The sequence below is a fragment of the Orycteropus afer genome, unplaced genomic scaffold, assembly GCF_000298275.1.
Source record: "Orycteropus afer afer isolate SDZICR_OR568_19922 unplaced genomic scaffold, OryAfe1.0 scaffold00046, whole genome shotgun sequence".
In the NCBI taxonomy this organism is placed as follows: Eukaryota; Metazoa; Chordata; class Mammalia; order Tubulidentata; family Orycteropodidae; genus Orycteropus; species Orycteropus afer.
Window position 1 is genome coordinate 12303271 of NW_006921633.1, and position 20623 is coordinate 12323893.

At 38.6% G+C, this 20623-nt stretch overlaps 1 protein-coding gene across 1 annotated transcript in view; it reads left to right on the plus strand.

The window, feature by feature from the left end:
- Nucleotides 1-3020, plus strand: part of SANBR (SANT and BTB domain regulator of CSR) — an 88350-nt gene extending 85330 nt beyond the window's left edge. The window contains exons 19-20 of the mRNA XM_007938044.1: nucleotides 1961-2052; nucleotides 2984-3020. Of these exons, the coding sequence (XP_007936235.1) occupies nucleotides 1961-2052; nucleotides 2984-3020 (129 nt within the window). The remainder of the gene's footprint in view (nucleotides 1-1960; nucleotides 2053-2983) is intronic.
- The last annotated feature ends 17603 nt before the right edge of the window (nucleotides 3021-20623 follow it).

Here is a 20623-nt window from a genome sequence, read left to right on the forward strand (position 1 = left end):
TGGTTCTTTGCCTGGTGGGGTGACCCAAACCTTCATTCCTGAAGGGTCTGGGCCATTAGCAGTCATATCAGAATTGGGTTGCTGTAATTTTCCATTGACTTTAATCACAGGGCATGGGAGTAGTAAGAGACGTCCTAAAGAATCTCCTGTATTCCAGACATATTCTTCTTTACCTCCATTATGTAAAGCCAATCCAATTTCCCCTTGTTAATGAGGATCTATCACACCAGATAGTACAGTAATGCCCTTCTTTGTCTGTTGATCCAGAGGCATGAGGAAGCCAAAATGACCAGCTGGCATTCTTAATTTCCAGTTCAATGCAATCAGTATTGTGTCTCCAGATGTGAGTGTTCCTCCCTTGGGACTAAGATCTCCAGACCTGCAGAACAGAGGGTACCAGAGACAGGAAGCAAAAATTTTTTGAGTGGGTTACTAGGGGTAATAGTGGTACCACTCCCGTTTCCACCCCTTGGTTCCTGGACCCGTGAATCCTGGCTATTGGAGAAACAGAACCATATATTGGACACCGGTTTAGAGCATATACAGCCTCCTGGAGAACATTGCCCCAACCCCTCAAAGTATTGCCACCTAGCTGGCGCCGTAATTGTGTTTTCAGGAGGCCATTCCATCATTCTATCAAGCCAGCTGCTTCAGGATGATGGGAAACATGGTAAGACCAGTGAATTCCATGAGCATAAGCCCATTGCTGCACTTCATTTGCTGTGAAATGAGTTCCTTGATCCGAAGCAGTGCTGTGTGGGATGCCATGACGGTGGATCACACCACAGATTAGCAGGGCCCTCTTTACTAACAGAGGCAGGGTCACTAGTGTCTTTAACATTAATCAAACTGGAGAACCAATTTAGGAAGCCCATCCTTCTGATTTTGTCTCTCTAGAACCACTCTCGGTACCAAATGTGTTAGACTGGGTTCTCAAGAGAAACAAAACCAGTAAAGCTTATATATATATATATATATATATGGAGAGAGAGAGAGATATTTATTTTAGGAAAATGGCTCACACACTTACAGAAGCTGGCAAGTCCAAAGTTCCTGGATCAAACGTCAAGCTGGAGGCTTTTCCCGACTCTTGCAGCTGCAGGGGCTGAGGAGCTCAAGGCTGGCAGGCAGTACACCAGCTGTTGACTCCAACAAATGAGGAATCCAAGATCTCCAGGCCGAATGGTGGACTGTTCACTCACAGATAGTTGTAGGCAGCACAACAGAATCCCAATCCACAGAAGAATGTCTCTTGTCCCAGGATGTCCACAGATATACTGGAAGCAGGCCACACCCCTAGGGAAACTCCCTTTCAACAGATTAGCCGCTCAAAACATAGTCATCTGATCCCATCATGGGAACAACCACACCACAGCAGCTCAAACCACACAGAATTATGGTCCAGCCAGGTTGACACACAGCTCCAACTATCACAAAGGCTTTATTCATAATCACCATAAACTAGAAACAGTCCAAAAGTCCTTTACCTGGTAAGTTGATAAACTGTGGTATATTTAAAAAAGAAGGAAATGCTGATAAATGCAACAGTATGGATGAATTTCCTGTGCATTATGCTAAGTGAAAGAAGCCAGACTCACAGGGCTGCATAATGTATGATTCCATTTATATAATACTCTGGAAAATACAAAACAGATCAGTAGTGGCCAGGGGTTGGAAGTAGGTGATAGCTTGAATTCATAAGGTTATAAGGGGGTTTTTTGGAGTGATAGAACTGTTCTGCATCTTCATTGTGACAGTAGTTATACAACTGTATGTGTTTGTCACAACTCAAAACTGTACACTAGAAATGGTTTACTGTATGTACATTATACCTCAATACACTAGAATGCAAGAAATCAAAAATAAAATTACTTCTAAGCTTAAAATATAATGCCATTTTAATAAGCAGAGCTTCTGTTGATGCTGTAAGGGTAATACAATGTTCTCCTTTACTCTACAGTTTGCAGGAGGTATTTATTCCAGGCTTGAAGCACAAATCAAGGCCTCAGTGCCAGTCAGTGCAAGGCAGACCAGCTCAGAGAAGAACACAAGGTAGATCAGCACACTCACACTGAGAATGCCATTGGCTCTGAAGGAATCTTTTTCTTAGAGTGCATCATTTGAACTTGTCTTTTGTTTCAAGAATTAGATCATCAAAATAGTAATCAGAGCCTGTTGATTCATTTTGAGCTTTGGTAAGATTCTGATTAAATAATATTTGTAAGTATAAAATCTATACTTATATTAAAAACAAAACCTTGTGTTTATCTGAGTGTAACTAAACCTTCATTTACCTGAATTTTGAGGGGTTTCTTTATGTATAGTTTTGTTTTCATTAAAAATTTTCTGTTTATTGAGCCAGCAGCTGATAAAATGTAAAGCTATGGTGCTACTGTGAGTTAGCAGAATTTTTATACCATTTGTTGATTATATATTATTCTTTTACATAAATCATTAAATTCTTTCCCATTATTTTATTTCTCTTAAAATCTGTTAGGTCTTATATCATTTTACATCACAAATTTTCTGTTAGTATTAACAGTTATTGAGATTTGAACATTAATCCTTTAAATCCAAATGCCTATTGGCAACTCTGAAATGTAGAAGGTTCAGAAAGCCAAGCTTTTTTTCACACATTTGAGGCAATTCAAACTTGAACTGAGATGCCGTGATGCTAGTTATAGTTTTATCTCACCTAATGTAAATTTTCATTTCTTTCACTGAAGAAATATGAATGTGTTTGACCATGAGATGCTGTTCCAGATCCATAAATCAAAGTATATGTGCCATAATGTCTCTCAAACAGTAAAAAATACTTGAATTCCAAAATATATCTCACATCAAGTGTTTTAGAACATGTGTCATAGGGCTACATGAAGTTTCATTAAGCTTTGATACTGTCAGGCAAACGTAATGTAAAGCAACAGCAACTTTCTGTGTTTTAGAAGTGACTCTGACCTCCTTTTCTTTTTAAAAAATCTAGGTCTAAAAGTCGTTTTGGTCAAGGGCGTCCTGCATAGAGCACTGTGTGATGTACCTAATAAGGCAGAAGGCATACAACTGGACATCTGAAATTGCTCATGTCTTGAAGATCTTCAGAAGGATTACTCCTAAACATTTTAAGTTATTATTCTTGCAAGCCACATAAAGCATAATGCTAAGAGAAATATATAGTTAGGTCTTAATGAAAATCTAATTGTAAATATAAAACTTATAAAATCTAATTTCCTTTTACTATGATGCTAGGTGATGTAGAAAAGAATTATTTTTAAATGTGCATACTTAAAACCCCTAAGATTTATTATTTTTAATTTATTTATTTGGAAGAGGACAAGACCTAAACTTTTAAGTAGCTAAGATATTTTTAAGATCTTAGAAAGTTAGAGAAGCACGATGATGCTCTTTGTAAGTTTGCATGAACATTAAGGAATGGCAGATCTCAAGACTGCATTAAATAAAGTTTGAAGGTGAGGTATTTCCTGTGTTGGACGGAAGGGCTCATTTTTTTCAGCATTACTCCATGGAAAGCACAATGTTAACCCAACTTTTTTTTTTCTTTTGGTTTTTAATACTTGTCTATTGTTCAGTTGAACTAGAATTACTGATTATTATTATCTCTTCCCTCTGTGAAGCCAGTGGCATTCTAAATTTGTTAAAATAACTGATGATAGTTTTAGGAAAGTAAATCATTTCAATTGACACCAGCTGTTCAGTGCTCAGGGCTCTAAAAGCCAACATATTTCTGTAGCCGTTCAAGTAGCCCTTTAAAACAGTTAAAATTACCAGTTACTTTAGAGATATCTAAAACAAGTTCCCAGATACATTTGATGGGTGGAAATTTGCATATGTTTAAGAAAAATCACTATGAAATTATATTTAGTAGATCATGTTTTAATTTTTCTAAGCAGGCAGGAAGTGTGCTCAGGGAAAATTTATTCCAAACCATAAGCATATGATAAATTATGTGTTTGGATATTACTTACGTGTAGGTCTCTGAAAAACTTAAAGATCCATTGTTTTTATTTTTTAGTATTCATTTGCCTTATAATTGAAATTCTCCAAATTATTTAAATATGATAACAGACTTTGATAATGTGTGACAAAACGGCAATTTCTATTGAAATGTTGAAGTGTCACACGCATTTTAAATGTACAGAAATCACTATTTTAAGTGAGTACTTTAGTTAATATATGAAGCTAAATATTATTTTATGTTTTATGTATGGATTTGCCAAGGTCTTTGAACTTCTGTTTGGAAATTTTGTTCCAGTTGCTATATTTTTCAATTGTTTGATGCTTTTGAAATAGATTATAATATTTTTATTTTCAAAAAATGTTTTGTAGTACATTGTATGTAAGCCATGTTAAATACCAGAGTCTTCATGTAGTTTACTGTATTCTCTGAGAAAAGAGTTTGGGTTTGTGTATGTGAACAGTGCTGTGACAGTCACAACTAGAAGAGAAAAATACACACTTTTGATTTTTAACTGATGGTAGAAAACAGAACAACAATAACAACAAAAAGATTCCTTTTCCCCTGGGAGAACTGTACCACTGAATGGATTTCTTGATAAGCTAGTGTTTATCAGCATTTGATTCTCTTCACAATGTATTGTCTTATTAATGTCTGTAATACCTAGCACAGGTACCACAAACATTTTAAGAAAACTGTTAATAGCATTTTGTTTGCAGAATATTTTGTGGTTTTTACCTTAATGTTAATTCTTAATTTGCATCTCTTTAATTGAAATAAATGTGTTAATGACAGAAGTTGTTTAAAAAGTTCCTTAATCTGAATTATTCCATCTTCTCAGGAAAAAACTAGATGTGCTCCAGATGACAGGTTTTTTTTCCCCTCTTGGAAAAGTAGTTTTGTTACAAAGTGAACTTTTGTAATTTTAATATTGTTTTAAATACTGTTATCTTGGTAATGAATCCCTGAATGTCTCAAACGGTTAACTGCTTGGCTGCGAACTGAAAGGTCAGAAATTCAAGTCTATCCAGAGGTACCTTGGAATCAAGACTTGATGTTCAGCTTCTACAAAATCAACCATTGAAAACACAACAGAACACAGTTCTACTCTGACACACGTGGGGTCTCAGGAGTCATGATCACTTGACAACAACTGGTTTTCAAATTTTTAGTCACTATACCTTAGAGGGTTTGGTTGAAAATCTGGCTGAGATTAGTTGGGGAGAAGGGTCTGAGAGATGAGATAACTGGGTGTCTGGAAAGGAGTAAAGATTGAGCTGGGCTGGGAAGGTGAGGGTGGTTCACGGGAGACACACTTTAGATTCAAAGATACAAATAGATTGAAAGTAAAAGGATAGAAAAAGATAGCAAACAGAAACCGTAAGAAAACCGAAGTGGCCATACTAACAGACAAAATAGACTTGGAAACCAAAAAAAAAGTTGCTAGAAATAGAAACATAATGATAAAAAAAGTGTCAATCCATCAGGAAGATCTACCAATTGTAAACATATGAAACCAAACTCACTGCCATCGACTTGATTATGACTCAGCAATCACTTTGGGTTTCCGAGGTGGTAAATCTTTACAGAAGTAGATTGCCCAATCTTCCTTCTGTGGAGTGGCTGGTGGGTTTATGCACAACCCATCTAAAAGCAGCTTAAAAATTCATGATGCAAAAAACTGACAGAAATGAAGGGAGATAATTCAACAATAATGGTTGGAGACTTCAAAACCTCATTTTAAAAGAACAATGACATAGAAGACAATAAAATAGAAGTTTTGAAACAACACTATAAACCAACTAGACCAAACATTTCTGTAGAGTACTCCAACAGTAGAGGATATACATTCTTCTTGCTTTGTTTTTCTTTTCTTTTCCTTTTTTCTTTTCAGTCTTTATTGTGATTTGGGTGAAAGTTTACAGAGCAAATTCATTTTTCATATAGCAGTTTATACACATTTCATTTCATGATATTGATTGCTATCCCCATAAAGTAACAGCTCTTTTCCCACTTCCTCCCTGTGGTTAACTTTTCCCTATGTCCTTCTTTCCTATGCATTCCTGTCCTAACTTTCCATCCTAAGACAAGAAGGAAGAACAACTAAACCTAAAGTAAACAGATGGGAAAAAATAATATTAGGGCAGAAATTAACTAGAGAATAGAAAAATATACAGAAAAATGATACAAGAAGTTGGTCCTTTGAAGAGATCAACAAAATTGACAAACTTGAGCTAGACTGACTAAGAAAAGAGCCAAACAAAAACCAAACCCACTGCCATTGAATCAATTCCAACTCATAGCGACCCTAAAGGGCAAGGTAGAACTGCCCTATACAGTTTCCACGGCTCTAAATCTTTACAGAAGCAGACTGCCTTATCTTTTTCCCACAGCGCTGCCTGTGGGTTTGAACCACCTACTTTTTAGTTAGCAGGCAAACACTTACTACTGCACCATCAAGGCTCCTTAGGGAAAAAGAAGACTCAAATTGCTTATGAGAAATGAAAGACCATTACTGTCAACCTTCCGGGGGAAAAAAAATACGAAGGAATACGTTCGACAATTATGGCAATAAATTAGCCAACTTAGATGAAATGAACAAATTCCTAGGAAAACACAACTGCCAAAGCTGACTCAAGAAGAAATAGAAAATCTCAACAGACCTATAATAAGAGATTGAATCAATAATCAAAAATCTTTCAACAAAGAAAAGCCCGAGCCCAGATGTTTTCACAGATGAATTCTACCAAATATTTAAAGACTTAATACTAATTCTTCACAAACTCTGTCAAAAATTGTAAGAGAAAGGAAAACTTATCAACTCATTTTATGAGGCCATCATTAACCTAATACCAAAATCAGACACCACAAGAAAAGAAAACTACAGGCCAATATCTCATATGAATGGAGATGAAAAATCCTCAAGAAAATACTAGAAAACTGAATCCAACAGTGAATTGAAAGGATTAAACACCATCACCAAGTGGGATTTATCCCAGGGATGTAAGGGCAGTTCAACACAAGAAAATTAATGTCATATGGTACATTAATAAAATAAAGGGGAAAAGTACACACCCTCATGATCATCTTAATTGATACACAAAAGGCATTTGACAAAATCCAACACCTTTACAAGATCAAAACAACCAACTAGGAATGAAAGGGAACTTCCTCAACCTAATAAAAGACATGTATGAAAAACCCATTGCTAACATCGTATGTAATGGTGAAAGAAAGACTGAATGCTTTCCCACTAAAATCAGGAACATGACAAGGATGTCCACTCTCATCACTTGTATTTCACATTGCACTGAAGGTTCTAGCCAGGGGAAATTAAGACAGAAAACTAAATAAAAAACATCCATATTGGAAGGGAAAAAGTTAAACTATATTCACAGATGACATGATGTTGTATATAGAAAATCCTAAGGCATTCACTAAAAAGAACTAATTAATGAGTTCATCAAAGACATAAAATCAACATACAAAAAATCAACTTATTTCTAAATACTATTAATGAACAATCAAAAAATGAAATTAAGAAAATAATTCCACTTACAATAGCATCACAAAGAATAAAATACTTAGGAATAAGTTTAACAAAAAAACCAAACTCACTGCCATCAAGTCGGATCTGACTCATAGTGACCCCTCCTTGGGTTTCTGAGGCAGTATCACTATAGAAGTAGATTCCCCAACCTTCTTTCCAAGGAGTGGCTGGTGGGTTTGAACTGCCCTTCTTCTGGTTAGCAGTCAAATGCCTTAGGCACTACGCCACCAGAGCTCCCAAGTTTAACAAAAGAAGTGTAAAATTTATAGTCTGAAAACTACAAAACATTGCTGAAACAAATTTAAGAAGACCTAAAAATTGGAAAGACATCTCATTTTGGTGGATCAGAAATTTTAATATTGTTAAAATGGCAGTACTCCCAAATTGACCCAGAGATTCAACACCTATTAGAATCCCAGCTGGATTATTTGTAGAAATCTACAAAAACAAAAACCAAACTCACTGCCATCTGCTTTATTCCAACTCATAGTGACTCCATTAGGAGCTCTGGTGGCGTAGTGCCTAAGGCATATGACTGCTAACCAGAAGTCTGGTGATTCAAATCCACCAGCCACTCCTTGGAAAGAAGGTTGAGCAATCTACTTCCATAGTGATACTGCCTTGGAAACCCAAGGAGGGGTCGCCATGAGTTGGATCCGACTCGATGGCAGGGAGAGAGAGAGTGACCCCATTGGTTTCCAAGGCTGTAAATATTTCCAGAAGCAGACTGCCTCATTTTTCTCCCATGGCCTGGTAGGTTCAAACAATTGACCTTAAATGCCTTAACCACTAAGCCATCAGAGCCCCTTAGAAATCTACAAATTGACCTTAAAATTCATATAGGAGTGCATGGGACCCAAATAATCAAAGCAATCTTGAAAAAGAAGAACAAGGTAGGAGAACTTACCTGTCCTGATTTCAAAACTTACTGCAAGGCGATAGTAATCAAGGCAGTATGATCAATTGCTTTTTAACAAGAGTGTTTAGTCCATTCAATGAGGTAAAGAACAGGTTTCTCAACAAATAGTATTTTAAGTAAAACTCCGACTAATAAATGATTATCTCACTCATTCACTGCCATCGAGTCAATTCCAACTCCTAGTGATCCCTTGTGGGTTTCCAAGGCAGTAAATTTTATGGAAGTAGATGTCCAGTCTTCCTTCCATGGAGTAGCTAGTAGCTTTGAACCTCGAAGCTTCTGGTTAGCAATCAAATGCCTTAGGCACTACACCACCAAGGTAAATATAAAACATCAATTTCTTTCCTGTATCTGAGCAATAAACTATTGGAATTTTAAATAAAAAATGCACTGTTTGTTAGATTTAAAAAGAAAAAGAAATGTTAGATGCCATGGACTCAGCTCTGACCCATAGGGACCCCATGTACAATAAAATGAAACACTGCCCAGTCTTGCACCATCCTCACAATCCTTGCTATACTTGAGCCCATCGTTGGAGGCATTGTGTCAATCCATCTTGTTAAGGGGCTTCCCTTTTTTCCCTGATGCATGATATCCTTCTACAGAGAATGATCTCTTCTGACAACATAACCAAAGTAGGTGAGACTGGTCATGCTCGCTTCCAAGGAGCATTCTAGCTGCACCTCTTCCGGGATAGATTAGTACATTCTTCTGGCAGTCCATGGTACCTTCAGTACTCTTTGCCAACACCGTAATGCAAAAGTAGCAAACCTTTTTTGGTCTTCCTTATTCATTGTCCAGTTTTCACATGCATATGAGGGGATTAGCCAATAATTGAAACTAGGTTATGGGCACATGGGAGTTCATTGTACTAGTCTTTGTTTCTGTTTGAAATGTTTTAGAATACATTTTTGAAATTAGAGAGAGAGAAAAGAAAACAACCCAATTACAAAATGGGCAAAAAAATCTGAACAGAAACCTCACCAAAGAAAATATACAGATGGCAAATAAGCATATGGAAAAATGCTCAATATAATGTCACTAGGGAATTGCAAATCAAAACAATACCACAAGATACCTTAATAGTAGAATGGCTAATGCAAAACACTGACAACACCAAATGCTAATGAGGATGTGAAGCAACATGAATGCTCATTCATTCATTGTGGTGGAAATGCAAAATGGTACAAGCTACTCAAACACAGTCTGAAAGTTTCTTCAAAGCTAAACATAGACCTACCATACTATCAGCAATTTCTCTTCCAGGTATTTACCCAAATGAGATAAAAACGTATGTACACATAAAAACCTGCATAGAAATGTTTATAGCACCTTTACTGCTAATTGTTGAAAATTAGAAGCAACCAAGATATCCTTCAACAAGAGAATGAATAAACAAACTGATACATCCATACCGTGACATATTATTCAGTGTTTAAAAAAAGAACAAAAAGGGGTATCAAGCCATGAAAAGGCATGGAGGAACCTTAAATACATATTGCTAAGTGAAAAAAGACAATCTGAAAAAGCTACATACTGTACAATTCCAACTATATGACTTTCCTGGAAAAGGCAAAACTATACAGACTGAAAAAATGAGTGGTTGCCAGAAATTCAGAGAGATGAGTGGAGGGATGAATAGATGGGGCACAGAGCATGTTTAGGGCAGTGAAACTATTCTGCATGATTCTGTAAGGTGGAGTCACAACATTACGCTTTTGTCAAAACCCACTGTGCAACACAAATTGTGAATACTAATGTCAACTGTAGGAGCTCTGGTAGCATAGTGGCTAAAGCACTTGACTGCTAACCAGAAGGCTGGTGGTTCAAACCCACCAGCCACTCCTTGGAAGTCAGGTTGGGCAATCCTACTTCCGTAGTGATACTGCCTTGGAAACCCAAGGAGGGGTCACTATGAGTCGGGCCGACTCCACGGCACATAACAACAACAACAATGTCAACTGTAGACTTCAGTTAATAAACAGTATCAATAGTGGTTCCTTAATTGTAACAAATGTGCCCAGGAATGCAAGATATTAAAATAGAAGAAACTGTGTGCAGGGGAGAAGGGAGTATGTGGCAATTCTCTGTGCTTGCTGCACAGTTTTTCTGTAAACCTTAAACATTCCTGAAAAAGAGTCTATTTAAAAAAAAAAAAAGAAAGAAATGAAGTCTCATGAGTGCTACAACATGGGTGAGCCTTGGAAATTTATGCTAAGTGAAAGGACAAAATCACAAAAGGACACATGATTTCATTTATACAAAATGTCCAGAGTAGGCAAATCGAGACAGGAAATAGATGAGTGGTTGTCTAGAGCTGGGCTTGAAGGGACTGAGCGTGATCTCTAGAGGACTCTTTCTGAGGTGATGAAAACGTTCTAGAGTTGTCATGATGTGCTTCATTCTGTGACTGTATTAAAAATTATTGAATTGTACAATTTAAATGGGTGAATTGTATGTGAATTATATCTCAACAAAGCTGTTTCCAGGGTGGGGGGAACCCTCAATAGTACATTATACAGCATTTGAGGAATAAAAATAGCCCACAATCTCACCAACTTATCCTAATAAACCAAATTCACTGGCATAGAGTTGGATCCAACTCATAGCGACCCCTCCTTGGGTTTCCGAGGTGGTATCACTACAGAAGTAGATTGCCCAACCTTCCTTCTGAGGAGTGGCTGGTGGGTTTGAAACGCCAGCTTTCTGGTTAGCAGTCAAATGCCTGAGGCACTACACCACCAGAGCTCCTTATGGATTACAGTTCTACTATGAAATACTTGGGATTGCCATGAATCAAAATCCACTCAAATGTAACTGGTTATTGCTTACAGGTCTTTTGTTGTTGTTGTTTTTTAAATTTTCTGCAGTTAATATCTTTTCCAAAATAACAATTAAAAAAATAATAAGAGAAAATAAAACTTGGCAAGAAATGGCAGCTGTCAGAATTATTTTACCTCAGGAGCAAACACTTGATGAGATCTTTAATACGTATTTATTTCTAAGTGTAAGTAGTCGTATGCTAGTGGAGTGTAAGTAGTCAAGAAAGAAAGCTGCCTTCTCCCAGTAAGCAGTAGAACTCAATATTTTTTTAAAAAAAATTTTTAATGGCTCTCTGATGGCATAGTGCCTACTTCCTGACCTCTGAAGGAAGGTTGGGCAATCCACTTCCGTAGAGATACCTCTTTGGAAACCCAAGGAGGGGTCGCTATGAGCTGGCTCCTACTCCACGGCAGTGAGTTTGGTTTTTTGTCCAAGGGATCAGTGTTCACATCTCTCTGACAGTGGTTCTTGAATGGATCCTGGTGTTGGCATTTTTTTAAAGGTCACTGGGTAACTCAGTGGTGCAGACAGGTTGAGAGCCATACTGCTATGTGACATGATAATATAATCTAACAGCATAAGCCTTAGCCAGAAACATGCTCAGGAGCATAAAGAAATCAGGAAAGTAGATTCTGAACACCAGGTGGCAGTAAAAGGGCAATGGAACCACAGTTTAAATTAAACTTCACCTTAACCTTGGTTTTCCTTACCAAGTATGCACATGAATATTGCTTACAGAAGGAAATAGAATATTAGGGAAATAGCTGATAAGATAAATTATAGTTAAAATACATTAAGAAATCCCAGAAAACAAATGAGAAAAAGGAAGAAAAGCAAAAAGTATCACTTATAAAATGCAGTTTTAATTTGATGACCTTCTTCAAAGCCACCATCGCCTAATTACATAGCCATGCTTTTGTATATTCATTCCATAGGTTCTGTCAGCATTTATAAATCTCAGATAGTTCTGAAAAACGTAGAAGGGAGAAAATATTTTAGTGTTTTAAATGTCTTAAATAAAAATAAATGGTCAGAAGCTAATTAATACAAAAACTCTAAAATAGTGAATAATGAAATGTTTCTCTTTTTTTAATTATTATGATTTATTGTGATTTGGGCGAAGATTTACAGGGCAAATTCACTTTCCATACAGCAGTAATGTTTCTCTTTTTAAGTAAATGCTTTTAACTCAGAAAAACTACATCCTCTTGATGTGTAAATTAAGATTACATAACCTGCTACACCCTGTCTGTCTACTCTTCTCACTGCAGATGCTTGATGACCTACCACCCTTGTTCTTCCTGTCCTTGTGGGGCAGGGAGACAAAGACACAAACCACGGGACAGATCTATACCAATATGTTTACAGAGGTCATTTCAGAGATGGGGAAAGGGAGGGAGAACTGTGGATGTTTTTCTTTTCATTTTTGCTTGGTTATATTTTCTTTTTAATTATTATTAGGTATTTGAAGTAGACAGAAAAGTACAGAGGATAATACAATAAATATCTAGGGGCTTATCTACCACCTGTCATTTCACTGTAACAGCATCCGATTTCATCTTTGAGAAAGAAAACATTCCAAATACTCCCTTTCACAGAGGAAATACTTCCCTGAACTTGATGTTTTATTTACCTAGTACCTGTGCATATTTTTATACTTTTTTCTATATTTCATGTATTCAAAATACAATATACTACTTAAACTTTATGTAATGGCCTCATACTGTGCCAGGAGCTCTGGTAGCATAGTGCCTAAGGCATTTGACTACTAACCAGAAAGCTGGAGGTTCAAACCCACTAGCCCCTCCTCGGAAGGTTGAGCAATCTACTTCCATAGCCATAGTACCTCAGAAACCCAAGGAGGGGTCACCATGAGTTGAATATGACTCTATGGCAATGAGTTTTGAGTTTTTCATACTGTATGATCCTAATAAGCATGACCAGCATATACTCTTACAAACTGTACAGGAAAGTCCCCATTGTTCCGCATTCTCACCAACAATTGGAGTTGTATTAGGATAGCTGAATTATGCAGCAGTAGCAAACAACCACAATATCTCAATGACTTAAAGGTTCATTTTTTGCTCTTGCTCACGTACAATGTGGGTCAGCAGTGAAGCTCTATTCCGCATAGTCACTCAGTGGCCCAGGCAGAGGGGGATTCCTTCTGTGAGGGAGGGAGAAAGGACTAAGGGGCTCACACCCAGACTCTTAAAATATCTGCACAGAAGTGACCACTTTTGCTCACATTTCATTGCCTAAATCAAGTCACATGTTGAAATCTACCATGAAAGAGTTCCCATTTCTATCTTTGGGATCAGAATGTGAATGATTGTGAAGAGGTACTGATAGACTTTAATATTTACTAGTCTAGTGAGTATGAAGTAGCTGTGGTAGCATAGTGCCTAAGGCACTTGACTGCTAACCAGAAGGCTGGAGGTTCAAACCCACTAGGCACTCCTCAGAAGGAAGATGGGGCAATCTACTTCCATAGTGATACTGCCTCAGAAACCCAAGGAGGGGTCACTATGAGTCAGGTCTGACTCAATGGCATGTAACAACAACAACAACAACAGTGAGTATGAAATGATATCTCTGTGTTATTTTTATTTATTCCCTTCATCACAAGTTGAGCATATATCCATATACTGATTGGCAATGTGTTTCCTCTTTTAAAAACTGCCTATTTATATCCTTGGCTCATTTTTCTATTTTAAAAAATTGATTTTGTAGGATTTCTTTATATCAGGCAGGTTTTATTGTTGTGTAGAGTCGATTCTGACTCATTATGACCCTACAGGACAGAAGAGAAATGACCCATAGGGTTTCCAAGGCTGCAACTATGTCAGAAGCAGACTGCCGAATCTTTTGACCACAGAGCAGCTTGTGGGTTCAAATCTCTAGCCTTTTGGTTAGCAACTGAATACCTCAACCAGTATGTTACCAGAGCGCCTCCTATCATGGATGTTGTTGTGGTTATATGCCGTCGAGTTGGACCTGACTCATAGCGACTCCTCCTTGGGTTGCTGAGGCAGTATCACTACAGAAGTAGATTGCCCAGCCTTCCTTCTGAGGATTGGCTGGTGGGTTTGAACCGCCAGCCTTCTGGTTAGCAGTCAAGTGCCTTAGGCACTATGCTACCAGAGCTCTCTATCATGGATACTAGTCCTTTATTCCACCACTCATCTATCAGTTTCTCATACTGTGGTGGTTTGTGTGTTGCTGTGAGGCTGGAGGCTATGCCACTGGTATTTCAAATCCCAGCAGGGTCATCCATGGTGGATTGGTTTCAGTAGAGCTTCCAGAGTAAGACAGACTGGGAAGAAGGACAGAGACATCCACTTCTGAAAAAAAAAATTGGCCACTGAAAACGTTATGAATACCAGTGAAGTCTTGTCTGATATAGTGCTGGAAGATGAGGCTCTCAGGGCAGAAGGCACTCAAAATGTGACTGGAGAAGAGCTGCCTCCTCAAAATACAGTCTACCTCAATGACGTGGATGGAGTGAAGGTTTCAGAACCTTCATTTGCTGATGTGGCATGACTCAAAATGTGATGAAACAACTGCAAACATTCATAAATAATCAGAACATGGAATGTACAAAGTATGAATCTAGGAAAATTGGAAGTTGTAAAAATGAAATAGAATAAATAAAGATCAATATCCTAGGCATGACTTAGCTGAAATGGACTGGTATTGGCCATTTTGAAAGACAATCATATGGTCTGCTATGCTGGGAGTGACAAAGTGAAGAGGAATGGTACTGCATTCAAGGTCAAAAAGGACATTTCAAGATCTATCCTGAAGTACAATGACATCAGTGATAGGATAATATCCATATGCCCACAAGGAAGACAAGCTAATAATACTATAATTTATTGCACCAACCACTAAAGCCAAAGATGAAGAAACTGAAGATTTTGTCAGCTTTGGCAGTCTGAAATTGACCAAACATGCAATTAAAAAGTATTGAATATTACTGGTGATTGGATTGGGAAAGTTGGAAACAAAGAAGAATCATTAGTAGCTGGAAAATATGGCCTTGATGATAGAACTAACAAATCTGTTCTAGAAGTGCAGCCAGAATGCTCCTTGGAAGTGAGAATGGCCAGACTTTGTCTCATCTACTTTGATCCTGTTGTCAAAAGGGACCATTTTCTGGAGAAGGATATCATGCTTGGGAAATTGGAGGGCCAGTGAAAAAGGAGAAGATCCTCAACAGAACAGAAAATGCCAAACTGTTTCTTCTACTTTCTTCAGGATGTGGCTTATGATCCAAATGACGGTAACACCTCATTCATTCAATTGATGAATGAATTATTGATGTGCCAGAATTATTCCAAACTATGGTATTTACTATGACACAGGGCAATGAACAAAGGCATTTTTAATTGAATGAAATATCAGAACATTTAAATTAAAATAAAAAGTCCACTGGTAATCAACATACTGCAATTGTCTACCTTGGACGTCACACCAATAAGTGGTAGGTACAGGGGCTTCCTGGAAAAATGAAACAGTTTAAATAAAGGCAGACATTTTTGGCAGAGGATAAAAATTATAAGGACTCTTGGAAATAGCATTAAGCTTCATTTATAACGGCCTGAATTTTTGCAATGCTGGGTGTTTATTTCATCACAGATGTGGGACGCCCACAGAGTGGAAACCTGGAGGAGGCAGCACTCTTCAAGCAAGGGTAAATCCAGAGGTAGGACTTGTCTGTAAGCCATTGGCAGGAAACACTCCCAGCAGCTGGGAGAATGGGTGTCTCTATCCTAAAAGGGAATCTGGGTGGCATACCACAGCATCCAATACACGGGACTTTAACCCAACCTTTACTCTGCTACTAGAATTACCTTCTTAACAACAAACTATGATATCTCCAATTCTAAACCATTTTTTTCTGGAGCTCTGGTAGTACAGTGCCTAAGGCATTTGACTGCTAACCAGAAGTTTGGTGGTTCAAACCCACCAGCCACTCTGCGGAAGGAAGACTGGGCAATCTGCTTCTATAAAGATTTACTGCTTCAGAAACACAATGGGGGTCGCTATGAGTCGGAATCAACTTGATGGCAGTGAGTTTGGTTTTACTGTTTTACAGTCTATAGGATAAAATTCAAACATCTCACTGTGGACCAACTTGGCCACAACACACACCTCAACTATCCCAATCTGGCCATAATCCACTTATCCAACTTAGTTTTCTAACAATCCTCACCTATCCCCACTTTCTCCCTTCAGTTTGGGCAAATTTGCTCCTTGCCTTTCTCTGTGTACCCTGGGCCCTTTTAGGACTTCTCAACTTTGTGCACACTCTCCAGAAGAACTGCTATGTCTACATTTTTTTAAATTTAGCTTTTTATTGTAATTTGGGAGAAAATTTACAGAGCAAATTCATTTTCCATTCAAGAATTCAAACACACTTGTTTCATGTCATTGATTGCAATACTCTCAATGTAATGTCACTCATCCCACTTTCTCCCTGTGTTTGTTTCCTCCTTCTCTTTCCCTAGGGCCTCTGGTAGTGTAGTGCCTAAGGCACTTGACTGCTAACCAGAAGGCTGGTGGTTCAAAGCCACCAGCCACTCCTCAGAAGGAAGATTGGGCAATCTACTTCTGTAGTGATACTGCCTTGGGAGCCCAAGGAAGGGTCGTTATGAGTTGGATCTGACTCCATGGCAGCAAATTGATTTTCTTCACTCTTCTTTGCTCTGGATGGAGAGAGACCAATAATTGCACATTAGCTGAGTGCTCACAAGCTTTTATGAACCCAGTCACAACTTACCAAAGTAGGATGTAGAACATTTTCTTTGTGGACTATTGCAGTGTAGTAAATTACTTAGTGTGGCTTTTCTACCTGTAAGTCTTTGAAAACTCAGTGGTGGAATGAGCAACTGAGGAGCTCCTGATTGTAAGTGTTATCCACCTGGGTTATTTCTGTTGGGCGTGGCACAACACAATGTTATGGGAGGCTCACTCTCAAGTGCTTAGAGTTCTGATGCTATGATTGGCTAGTTTGGCCACTCTGCCAGGCTCAAAAGGAGGCCTCCTAGAGGCAGAACTCTCTCTGACTGCTGGTTGAGGAAGACATGCTGCTGAAAGAGACACACGCTCCTGAAAGAGACACGTGCTGCTGGGAAAGAGACACAAGAGACATGCATTGCTGAGTGAGACACCGAGGGACCAGCACTGCTGGGAAACAGACTGTGAGAGAATGTTGGCTGAGGGACGGTGGGCTGGGAGAGAGACTGAGCGTTTTTCCTGAACTTGAATTGTAACCTGGTGCTTCCCTAATAAACCTCATAATCTGTGCGTTCTGTGTGGCCACTGCAGCGAATTATCGAACCCAGGAGAGAGGTGGTGGTGCTTTGGGAGGAACAGTTGGTGAAAGGGCTGGAGGGAGGCAGCATGTCCGGCCTTGTAGGAATAGGCTTTGGGTTAATGCTGGTAATCCTGTCTTGCTCTTGTGGGATTAGAGGAGGTCAGAACCCTTGGCTTCCTTGTCCTTTTTCCTTGCCCTTTTTGCAACTATGTTGTTTCATTCCCACTTCATGTTACCTGAGACTATGATCCTGAGCCCCTAGGCCCAGAAACTCATTCCCTCAAGGTTTTTGGTTATGGCTAAGAAGGTTTCATATCTTTGCCCTCTGTATGTTCTATTATATTCATGGATATATTTGCAGCATATGTAAATACATATGTAGAAATAGCCTCTGTCAAATCTATGTATATTCACTGGTATAGTACCATTCTCCTTCCTACATCTGTTCAGTTTGCATGTAGATTATTGTTAGTACTGATATTGCAGGATTGTATACGTACTAGTATTTACCTCTGTTGCCTTTAACCATGTACCCCCTTCCAGTGTTTTTCTTTGCCTTGATCATTTTTTGCTGACCTCCTTATAGTATATTTCCTTCCTCTTTACCCAAGTTAATTGCCCCTTTAATTTTTTACTTGACACACTTCTAATTCAGAGGCAACTCAAATGATTCCTTTTCTATGAAGACTTTCCTGACTTTCAGGCAGAAATGCCTTTGTGTTGCATAGTAACTTGTTTATAACTTGACTGTAGCACTAATCACAGTGTGCATGGCCTGTAGTGATGTGGTGCACATCCGTCACTCCCAGAGTTCTGCGAGCTCTTTAAGAAGTCTGGGAAGAAAAAAACAGAAAAAAAGAAACCTGGGAATTTGGAGAATGTCCCTCTATTTCAGTTTATCTGATGTCTCTTTATGATTAGATTCTGATTATGCATTTTTAGCAAGAGCACCTCAAAAGCAATGATGTCCATCATATCAGAAGACACGTGATACCAGTTTGTCCCATTACTGGTGATGCTATTTTTTCACTTGGTTAAGATAGTGTCTAACTTCAGAGTGGAGACGATTACACCTCCAGTATTTCTTCACTATAAAGTCATTTATAAGTATGGTAAGGAGGACACTTTCAGTCTTTGTAAATAACCTGCTTTTTCATCAAACTTTCACACCCTGGTTTTATTACCCATTGATGATTCTTGCCTGAATCAATTATTACCATGATGGTTGCCAGATGGTGCTATTAATTCTGTTCTGGTTACCTAGTGCCACTCTGACAGGAATCTACCACAAATGGGATGCTTGAACAAACAGAAGTTTATTCTCTTATAGTTTGGAGGCTTTAAGTCCGAGTTAAAAGTGCCAGGCCCTAGGGGCTGGGTTAAAGCCCCTCGACCTTGGCTTCAGCTCTGCCTCTTGCTCCCTCCTGGCCCACTGAAGCTAGAGGCATCTCTTCACTTAGGTAGCTACTGGCTGCTGAAGCTAACAAGCCCAGGGTTGACAAATAAAACGTCAACCAGACCACACAGCAGGCCACTGATGCACGTCCATTGGAAGTCCCAAGGTCGGCAGAACATGGCAGGCTGCTGAATAATGACACGGTTACATGCAGGGTCCAAGCGTGCCATAAGCTAGAGACCATTCCCAAAGGGTTCTCCTTATACACAGGAAGCAGACCACATCCCAAAGGCAGCTACTCAGCTGCTTGTGGTAGACCCTACCATGGAGTTGATTGGCAGTCTCATCATAGGGAATAACTACCACCAGCTGCCCAGCCACTCAACCAGGCCCAGCCAAGGTGACACACAAATTTAACTACCACAAGTTCCATCATTTCTTCTGCATTTATTAGTTGGTGTTCTACTGTAAGGTAGGGCCTGCTCCTTCCTTCTTCCCCTCCCTTTCTACTTTCCTTTCCTTCCTCCCTTTCATTAATATAAGCTCATGGATTCCCATTTTATTTGAAGAGTTATGATTTGTTCTTATCATTATTTATTTGGGTGCTTAAATTGTCAGCTCTTCAAGCTGGTTCCTGTGTTCTTTTGACATGCACCCATCATCTCTTGAGCATTTTATTTTTTAATTTTCTGGCACCAGATTTTCCAGGTTCACCTTAAACTTTCTTGTTGCAGCTCTGTTATCAGTCATTTCTCCAAGGAGCCCTGGTTCCTTTTAGAGAAGAATGGTCTTTAGAACCCAAGATCTGGTATTAGGTAGTTGCACTGCCACTGGGGCCTCTCAACAGAGAAAGCTAAGCAACATATCTATGTATACACAAACACTATCTCTCATCTTTCCATTAGTTTATCCTTATACCTCCAATCCCAAAGGTACCTTCAATACCACAAGGTCTATTCTAGCCTTCCCCCTGCCCATATTGTAACTCCCTTCTCTTACAGAGAGAAAACTGGCTCACATTCAGTCATACATTTACTTATATGTTCATATAACCAGACTCTCAACCATGCCAACCACCTCCTTAGTCCTTGCCAAATGCATTTTTCATACTTGTCAAATTCCCAACCCCAAATGAAGGTAGGGGGAAGGGAAGGATCTGCCGTAAGTTTTGATGTGATGTATTTCATTATTATTCAGTTCTAAATATTTTCATTTCTAATGTAATTTGCACCTTGACTCCTAAGTAATTTTAAATCATATAGGTGAATTGATAAACTCTGGTATATCTACAGGAGCTCTGATGGAATATCAGATAAGCCATCTAAGATACAACTATTGGTCTCTTCTCACCCAGAGCGAAGAACAGAGAAGAAAATCAAAGATGTATGGAAACAATTAGTCCACAGAACTAATAGACCATGAAAACCTCAGTCTCTATGACCTTGAGACAAGAAAAACTAGATGGTGCCCAGTTACCATTGCCAACCACTAGAAAAGGGATCAAAATTAGAGATCTTGGATAGAGTGGAAGCAAATTGTGGGAGAAAAATTGAAAACAAATAAACAAACAAAACCATTCAATAGACCAGGCTTACTGGTCAGATAGAGACAAGTGAAACCCCAGAAACTATGGCCCCAAG